Here is a 10,000-nt window from a genome sequence, read left to right as displayed (position 1 = left end):
AGTATCTGTCGTTTCAGGGGTTTCTATAGTTTCAGGGGTTTCTGTAGTTTCAGGGGTTTGTGGTATTTATGGCATTTCTGGAGTATCTGGAGTTTCAGGGGTTTCTATAATTTCAGGGGTTTGTGGTATTTATGGCATTTCAGGGGTTTCTGGAGTTTCAGGGGTTTGTGGTATTTATGGCATTTCAGGGGTTTCTAGAGTTTCGGGGGTTTCTGGAGTTTCAGGGGTTTCTATAGTTTCAGGGGTTTGTGGTATTTATGGCATTTCTGGAGTATCTGTCGTTTCAGGGGTTTCTATAGTTTCAGGGGTTTCTGTAGTTTCAGGGGTTTGTGGTATTTATGGCATTTCTGGAGTATCTGGAGTTTCAGGGGTTTCTATAATTTCAGGGGTTTGTGGTATTTATGGCATTTCAGGGGTTTCTGGAGTTTCAGGGGTTCCTGGAGTTTCAGGGGTTTCTAGAGTTTCAGGGGTTTCTGGAGTTTCAGGGGTTTCTGGAGTTTCAGGGGTTTGTGATATTTATGGCATTTCAGGGGTTTCTAGAGTTTCAGGGGTTTCTATAGTTTCAGGGGTTTGTGGTATTTATGGCATTTCTGGAGTATCTGGAGTTTCAGGGGTTTCTATAGTTTCAGGGGTTTCTGGAGTTTCAGGGGTTTGTGGTATTTATGGCATTTCTGGAGTATCTGGAGATTCAGGGGTTTCTATAGTTTCAGGGGTTTGTGGTATTTATGGCATTTCTGGATTATCTGGAGTTTCAGGGGTTTCTGGAGTTTCAGGAGTTTCAGGGAATTGTGGTATTTATGGCATTTCAGGGGTTTCTATAGTTTCAGAGGTTTATGGTATGTATGGCGTTTCAGGGGTTTCTGGAGTTTTAGGAGTTTCAGGGGTTTCTGGAGTTTTAGGAGTTTCTAGAGTTTCAGGAGTTTCTAGAGTTTTAGGAGTTTAAGGGGTTTCTGGAGTTTCAGGAGTTTGAGGAGTTTCTAGAGTTTTAGGAGTTAAAGGGGTTTCCAGAGTTTCAGGGTTTTCTAGAGTTTTAGGAGTTTCAAGGAGTTTCTGGAGTTTTTCAGGGGATTCTGGAGTTTCAGGTCTTTCTATAGTTTCAGGGGTTTCTAGAGTTTCATAGGTTTCTGGAGTTTCAGGGGTTTCTGGAGTTTCAGGGGTTTCTGGAGTTTTTCAGGGGTTTCTGGAGTTTCAGGGGTTTCTGAAGTTTTAGGACTTTCAGGGGTTTCTGGAGTTTCAGGGGTTTCTGGAGTTTCTGTGGTTTCTGGAGTTTTAGGGGTTTCTAGAGTTTCAGGGGTTTCTGGAGTTTTAGGAGTTTCAGGGGTTTCTAGAGTTTCAGGGGTTTATGGAGTTTCAAGGGTTTATGGTATTTATGGCTTTTCAGGGGTTTTTGGAGTTTCAGGGGTTTCTGGAGTTTTAGGAGTTTCAGGGGTTTATGGAGTTTTAGGAGTTTAAGGGGTTTCTAGAATTTCATGGTTTTCTGGAGTTTCAGGGGTTTCTGGAGTTTAAGGGGTTTCTAGAGTTTCACGGTTTTCTGGAGTTTCAGGGGTTTCTGGAGTTTTAGGAGTTTAAGGGGTTTCTAGAGTTTCAGGGGTTTATGGTATTTATGGTGTTTCAGGGGTTTCTGGAGTTTTAGGAGTTTCAAGGGTTTCTGGAGTTTCAGGGGTTTCTGGAGTTTTAGGGGTTTCTAGAGTTTCAGGGGTTTCTGGAGTTTTAGGAGTTTCAGGGGTTTCTATAGTTTCAGGGGTTTCTGGAGTTTTAGGGGTTTCTAGAGTTTCAGGGGTTTCTGGAGTTTTAGGAGTTTCAGGGGTTTCTAGAGTTTCAGGGGTTTTAGGAGTTTCATGGGTTTCTAGAGTTTTAGGGGTTTCTTGAGTTTCAGGGGTTTATGGTATTTATTGCATTTCAGGGGTTTCTAGAGTTTCAGGGGTTCCTGGAATTTTAGGCATTTCAGAGGTTTCTGGAGTTTTAAGGGTTTCTAGAGTTTCAGGGGTTTCTTGAGTTTTAGGAGTTTCAGGGGTTTCTTGAGTTTTAGGAGTTTCAGGGGTTTCTGGAGTTTCAGGGGTTTCTGGAGTTTTAGGAGTTTCAGGGGTTTCTAGAGTTTCAGGGGTTTATGGAGTTTCAGGGGTTTTAGGAGTTTCATGGGTTTCTAGAGTTTTAGGGGTTTCTTGAGTTTCAGGGGTTTATGGTATTTATTGCATTTCAGGGGTTTCTAGAGTTTCAGGGGTTCCTGGAATTTTAGGCATTTCAGAGGTTTCTGGAGTTTTAGGGGTTTCTAGAGTTTCAGGGGTTTCTGGAGTTTCAGGGGTTTCTTGAGTTTTAGGAGTTTCAGGGGTTTCTTGAGTTTTAGGAGTTTCAGGGGTTTCTGGAGTTTCAGGGGTTTCTGGAGTTTCAGGGGTTTCTGGAGTTTCAGGGGTTTCTGGAGTTTCAGGGGTTTCAGCTGTTTCTAGAGTTTCTAAACTTTAAGAGGTTATGGGGTTTCTAGATTTTCAGGGTTTTGGGGATTTCGGGGTTTCTGGAGTTTCAAGGGTTCTGGAGGTTTCTGAAATTTCAGGAGTTTCTAGAGATTCAGAAGTTTGTGGGATTTAGGGAGTTTCTGGAATTTCTGAAAGTTCCACTCATCAGAAATAAAACACAATGAACTCAACAAGACACGTGTTCCACACAGTCATAAACACTCATAACTACACAACAGCACACACAGACGTGTAGGAGAGTTTAGATTACAGGATGTTAAATACCATTATAAGTGTTTGCATTATAACATTATAAGATCCTCATGTGTTATTATATTAACTGAATGTTAATCAAGAGCTTATAACAACTTGATTTCTTCATTACAGATTTCTAAAATCTCAAGTAATTTGCTTGTGCTGAATGTAGAGAAACTGAAAATTGCTTCCAACTGGTGAAGAAAAACATCCCGATGATGAACAACTCTTTCTTAGAGTTTAAAAGTCTGGGCAGAAGATCACTGAGGAATATTTCCCAGAAATTAATCACAGAAAACTCTAACGCACATTTGATAATGGAGAGCTGCCACACTGCCACATGTCCTGATTTCTGAAGAATAAAAGCTGTGAATGTGATCTTCTACACTACCTCAGAAAATACTCCAACACGATTGAAATTACATTCACATATTCTTTTTCAAGAAAGATTGCCAAAGCAATTACATTACACCATGATACTCGATAAAACAATAGATCTGGCATTGAAGACACATACACACTTGAGAGCAGCAGTCACAGTCATGTGATGTTTGTTATGGAGTCTCACCTGCAGCCGTTGACCTGCGCAGCTCCTCCTGCACTGCTGCTGCTGCTGCACTCCATCTTCACAGTGATGCGTCCGGTGGGCGGAGCCATCCAGTCCTCCTGCTGCTGCACTCTGGGACTGAGTTTATTCTGTGTGTATTCACCCGCGGCAGACGCTGTCATGTCCGCTTTACCATGAGACACTCTGTACGCACACTCAAATAAGGACTGATCCTCGCTCACCACCGACAGCGCCTCCTACAGACAGACAGACAGACAGACAGACAGGAAGTATTTCACCAGTCATTCATTCATTTTTGGTATCTTCAAATGTAAAGATTCGACTGTTTCAAGATTCTCAAACAAGACTGAAATAAACAGAAATCATTTGAATATTTATTGTGTGAAAATTATTTCTATAGATTTATTAAACAATGTGAGTTGTGACATCATTTCCCCCACACAAACCCTTTTTACCCCTCACGAGTGTTTTATAAAGTCAGTGTTACAAGTGGATAAAAGTGTCAGTGAGGAAAATACAAAGATTTTGCAAGAGAAACTGTAAAATATCTATATTAGAATATGTAAAAACACACACATCTCCAACTAGTTTATTAGTTTGTTTGTTTTGGAGAACAGTGGAAACAATGTCATTAACAACAAAAAGAAGTTTTAAATAATGCATACAATAAATAAACATGTGTTACAGATTTTAAGTGGAATATTGATCACCCGTGCGACTGTTTTTCATGCAAAAATATTTAGGATATGAAATGAAATGAATATAAGCTTTATTAAAAAAATGAAACGTATAAATTGGAATTAACAATGAAATACTTCAATGGCCACTGGATAGAAAAAGATCAAAGTTATTCATGTATTTATTAATATTAACGTTCACATTCACGACATTATAAATGATTTCAAACAATATTTGAACGTGTAAAAGATAATTAAAGTCTGTATTATTGTTAGTGTTTATTACATTAGTGGCTTTTCCTAAATGATATGATGTTTATTTGCACTCTGGCACGGGATTATTCTTAAAGACATTAATGATATCAAATGAGCTTTAAACATCGGCTCTGTTTCAATACTGACTTAAACATCAACACTTTAATAAAACACTTACACACATTGATGAAGCTCAATCAAACACTGCAACATTCACACTATGTTTATAAATGAGTAATAACACTCTGGACAGGGAAACACCCTGTTAAGTGCACTACAGAGCGAGGCTGGAGAACAGGAAGTGATGTCGGAAACCAGATTAACCAGATGTGAAGCCCATTACTGACCCGCCAGGAGAATAACCTTCACCTGAGAGACTGAGGACGCTCAATGAACACACACGATCGTTCACACCTTCTATAAATGTATCTGTGACACATTCCTGACGCTCAACAGCTTCATTCACTTTGTATCAATGTCAATGATATCCTCATTATTATCCAATCAAACGGCTGCTACAATACAGAGATCAATACATATCTAATGCCTATGATCATGTATAAATGATCAACGTTATAAACACTTTCTCTGAAGAGCTGACTGAGCATGCCCAAACCACCAAGTGCCACCCACCACGCGCTCTCATCCAATCAGAGAGAAGCAACGCAGTGATTTACTTTACACACTTCACACCTGCCAAACAAAACAGTGACCCGAGCGAGAGCGACAGGATACGGTGCGACTCCTGCGTCCGGTCAGCTGATCCTGCCGTTTGTTTCTCATCATTATGGGCTGGATTTCACATGATGTTTGTTTTGATTATTATGAAATGTAAAACTGTCTCATAGTCACTTTTCCAGCGGCGTTTATGGTTTTTATTTACAGCTCAGTGGCCGTTTGAGTTCATTCATATACATGAAACAGCAGACAGGAAGTACTCTGCCACCATTTCCTGCATTCCTCACAGTGCGGAATAACAGAGCTGGGAATGGGAAAGGAAACAGCCCATCATCGGCGTTCTGATTGTGAGACGCCCATCGTTAACGGTGCGATTATCCTCCAGAGCCACGTTAACCAAACGCCCCTGTTTCCTGTCAGACATGCCCTTGTTCACATCATCAGTGCGAAGAAATGTTCTTTTGTCTTTCTACACATGTCTTTAAAGCTGAAGTGTGTCATTTACTGAACGATGCATCTCAGTCACTATCAGTAATCCATTAACAGACCGATCGACCTGAAGAGAGAAAACTCCAGTTACACGAATTACATTTAAGGAACGAAATTTCACAAAATCTACGAGTAGAGCTGCACAAATGAATGCGCTAGCACGTGCAACTACTGAAGATGTTACATGTGTTTTTCTACAACATGACGAACGTGTTACTAATATGACTTCCTTCAGAACACTGGCTGGAATCGGGCAGAACTTTCCGTGATCTCCATTATTTATCGATTAATTGTGCAGCCGTAGTGGTTAATCGATTAATATTGTGTAGCCGTAGCGGTTAAATGATTAATATTGTGCAGCCGTAGCGGTTAATCGATTAATATTGTGTAGCCGTAGCGGTTAAACGATTAATATTGTGCAGCCGTAGCGGTTAATCGATTAATATTCTGTAGCCATAGCTGTTAATCGATTAATATTCTGTAGCCGTAGCGGTTAAATGGTTAATATTGTGCAGCCGTAGTGGTTAATCGATTAATATTGTGCAGCCGTAGCGGTTAAATGATTAATATTGTGCAACCGTAGCGGTTAATCGATTAATATTGTGTAGCCATAGTGGTTAAACGATTAATATTGTGCAGCCGTAGCGGTTAATCTATTAATATTGTGCAGCCGTAGCGGTTAAACGATTAATATTGTGCAGACGTAGCGGTTAATCGATTAATATTGTGCAGCCGTAGCGGTTAATCGATTAATATTGTGCAGCCGTAGCGGTTAATCGATTAATATCGTGCAGCCGTAGCGGTTAATCGATTAATATTGTGCAGCCGTAGCGGTTAATCGATTAATATCGTGCAGCCGTAGCGGTTAATCGATTAATATTGTGCAGCCGTAGCGGTTAATCGATTAATACTGTGCAGGCGTAGCGGTTAAACGATTAATATTGTGCAGCCGTAGCGGTTAATCGATTAATATTGTGCAGCCGTAGCGGTTAAATGATTAATATTGTACAGCCGTAGTGGTTAATCGATTAATATTGTGTAGCCGTAGCGGTTAAATGATTAATATTGTGCAGCCGTAGCGGTTAATCGATTAATATTGTGTAGCCGTAGCGGTTAAACGATTAATATTGTGCAGCCGTAGTGGTTAATCGATTAATATTGTGTAGCCGTAGCGGTTAAATGATTAATATTGTGCAGCCGTAGCGGTTAATCGATTAATATTGTGTAGCCGTAGCGGTTAAACGATTAATATTGTGTAGCCGTAGCGGTTAAACGATTAATATTGTGCAGCCGTAGCGGTTAATCGATTAATATTCTGTAGCCATAGCTGTTAATCGATTAATATTCTGTAGCCGTAGCGGTTATATGGTTAATATTGTGCAGCCGTAGTGGTTAATCGATTAATATTGTGCAGCCGTAGCGGTTAAATGATTAATATTGTGCAGCCGTAGCGGTTAAATGATTAATATTGTGCAACCGTAGCGGTTAATCGATTAATATTGTGTAGCCATAGTGGTTAAACGATTAATATTGTGCAGCCGTAGCGGTTAATCTATTAATATTGTGCAGCCGTAGCGGTTAAACGATTAATATTGTGCAGACGTAGCGGTTAATCGATTAATATTGTGCAGCCGTAGCGGTTAATCGATTAATATTGTGCAGCCGTAGCGGTTAATCGATTAATATCGTGCAGCCGTAGCGGTTAATCGATTAATATTGTGCAGCCGTAGCGGTTAATCGATTAATATCGTGCAGCCGTAGCGGTTAATCGATTAATATTGTGCAGCCGTAGCGGTTAATCGATTAATACTGTGCAGGCGTAGCGGTTAAACGATTAATATTGTGCAGCCGTAGCGGTTAATCGATTAATATTGTGCAGCCGTAGCGCCAATTTGGTTACCCCATGTGACTCTACCCTCCCTAGCAACCGGGACAATTTGGTTACCCCATGTGACTACCCTGCCTAGCAACCGGGACAATTTGGTTACCCCATGTGACTCTACCCTCCCTAGCAACTGGCCAATTTGGTTACCCCATGTGACTCTCCCTAGCAACCGGGACAATTTGGTTACCCCATGTGACTCTACTCTCCCTTGCAACCGGGACAATTTGGTTACCCCATGTGACTCTACGATCCCTAGCAACCGGGACAATTTGGTTACCCCATGTGACTCTACTCTCCCTAGCAACCGGGACAATTTGGTTACCCCATGTGACTCTACCCTCCCTAGCAACCGGGACAATTTGGTTACCCCATGTGACTTTACCCTCCCTTGCAACCGGGACAATTTAGTTACCCCATGTGACTCTACCCTCCCTAGCAACCGGGCCAATTTGGTTGCTAAGGAGACTTGGCTGGAGTCACTCAGCACGCCCTGGATTCAAACTCACGACTCCAGGTGTGATAGTCAGCGTCAATACCTGACCAATAGTGTGAGTTTGGGGTGGAGACTGTCTGTTTGTCTGACCAATGGTGTGAGTTTGGGGCGGAGACTGTCTGTTTTTCTGACCAATGGTGTGAGTTTGGGGTGGAGACTGTCTGTTTGTCTGACCAATGGTGTGAGTTTGGGGCGGAGACTATCTGTTTGTCTGACCAATGGTGTGAGTTTGGGGCGGAGACTGTCTGTTTGTCTGACCAATGGTGTGAGTTTGGGGCGGAGACTATCTGTTTGTCTGACCAATGGCAAAAGGTGGAGTGTTCAAGGAACCTGTTTGTACATGTGTGTTTGATATTGAGTTTGGTGGTGCATAAATGACACTTCAGCTTTTGTTCTCTGTTTAACAGAATCAGAATAATGTGATGAGAAGAGATTAATAGTAATAATGGATGTATGAGTCACACTTCAGGCGTGAAAAGTTTAAGAATGAAATGTATCATACAGAAACGGATCCGCAGTCAATGATGTGGCAGACGATCACAGACTCTATGATCAAATCTGGCACGTTCAATAACCTATAAAACATTTATTGTTCATATCACAAAAAAAAGTCTATTTCTTCATTCCTGTTCAAGACAATCTCAGAAGTTGAAATATCAGTGATGTGCGACTTAATAATCAATTACTCTGTAACTCGTCCTGAAATCAACTGAATTACATCGAGTGAAATGTCCAAACGTTACGCTCATAATTACTCACACATTCTACAATCACACGAGTTATCATTAATTAAAGCATTTCAAACTTAAACAATCAAGGCTCAAGTAGGAATAATTCTCTTGAACCAAAGAACTATAAAGTCCACAGTGTGATGAAGAATGAACATTCCAACAACACTGAATTACAGTGATTCATGAGTGATGAATGCAGCACTAACACACGGATACAGATCATGAGCAGAAGAGCTGAAACATATAGAGTAACAAACACAATAACATATAGAGTAACAAACACAATAACATATAGAGTAATAAACACAATAACATATAGAGTAACAAACACAATAACATATAGAGTAACAAACACAATAACATATAGAGTAACAAACACAATAACATATAGAGTAACAAACACAATAACATATAGAGTAACAAACACAATAACATATAGAGTAACAAACACAATAACATATAGAGTAACAAACACAATAACATATAGAGTAACAAACACAATAACATATAGAGTAACAAACACAATAACATATAGAGTAACAAACACAATAACATATAGAGTAACAAACACAATAACATATAGAGTAACAAACACAATAACATATAGAGTAACAAACACAATAACATATAGAGTAACAAACACAATAACATATAGAGTAACAAACACAATAACATATAGAGTAACAAACACAATAACATATAGAGTAACAAACACAATAACATATAGAGATAATAATAATTTCAAGCGGCCAGTTTCATTGTCCTGACTCGCACCGGCGACCGTTACAAATCAGAACCCAGATTAGGAAAGATCCGGGTGTCACTCGTTCCATCTGATTCTGCAACTCATCAAAGATCCTCAAACACTCACTTTCACTCATTCGTGACGGACGCTTACCTTGATGGTGCTGGCCATGGCGGCGCAAGAATCGCCCGTCTTTTAATTGTAATATGTGTGTTTACGGTCAGAGTGTGTGTGAGGTGTGGTGGAGATGAACGCTGTTTGGAGCGGATGAGATTGTGCTAAACTGGAAGTTAAGTTAGCCAACAGCAGGAAGAGCTTTCTATTGGTCTGACCGACACCACTCGAAGAAACAGGATATTTGGGAGAGAGAGATAACAGACCTCAAACAATGATGTTTTTCTGTGTGTGTGTGTGTGTGTGTGTGTGTGTGTGTGTGTGTGTGTGTGAGTGTGTGTGTGTGTGTGTGTGTGTGTGTGTGTGTATTTATCACTTTGTGGGGACCAAATGTCCCCATAAGGATAGTAAAACCCGAAATTTTTGACCTTGTGGGGACATTTTGTCGGTCCCCATGAGGAAAACAGCTTATAAATCATACTAAATTATGTTTTTTGAAAATGTAAAAATGCAGAAAGTTTTCTGTGAGGGTTAGGTTTAGGGGTAGGGTTAGGTTTAGGGGATAGAATATAAAGTTTGTACAGTATAAAAACCATTATGTCTATGGAAAGTCCTCATAATGATAGGTAGACCAACATGTGTGTGTGTGTGTGTGTATGA

The 10,000-nt window shown here is 40.2% G+C and overlaps 1 protein-coding gene across 6 annotated transcripts in view; it reads right to left on the bottom strand.

Annotated features, from left to right (window-relative positions):
• Positions 1 to 10,000, bottom strand: part of erg (ETS transcription factor ERG) — a 70,530-nt gene that overhangs the window by 26,265 nt on the left and 34,265 nt on the right. For 4 of the 6 annotated variants that reach the window (XR_007969495.1, XR_007969496.1, XM_052115725.1 and 1 more), the window contains exon 3: positions 3,274 to 3,509. Coding sequence is in view for 4 of the 6 variants with exons in the window: in XM_052115725.1 (XP_051971685.1) it covers positions 3,274 to 3,509 (236 nt within the window). In the remaining 2 variants the exon portion in view is untranslated. Of the gene's footprint in view, positions 1 to 3,273; positions 3,510 to 9,379; positions 9,474 to 10,000 lie in introns of those variants that run through there. The other 2 variants (XM_052115724.1, XM_052115726.1) reach the window with 1 other exon arrangement.

This window comes from Xyrauchen texanus, chromosome 43 (assembly GCF_025860055.1).
Source record: "Xyrauchen texanus isolate HMW12.3.18 chromosome 43, RBS_HiC_50CHRs, whole genome shotgun sequence".
Taxonomy (NCBI): Eukaryota; Metazoa; Chordata; class Actinopteri; order Cypriniformes; family Catostomidae; genus Xyrauchen; species Xyrauchen texanus.
Note: the sequence above shows the minus strand (reverse complement) of the source record. Positions and strands in the feature narration are given on the sequence as shown.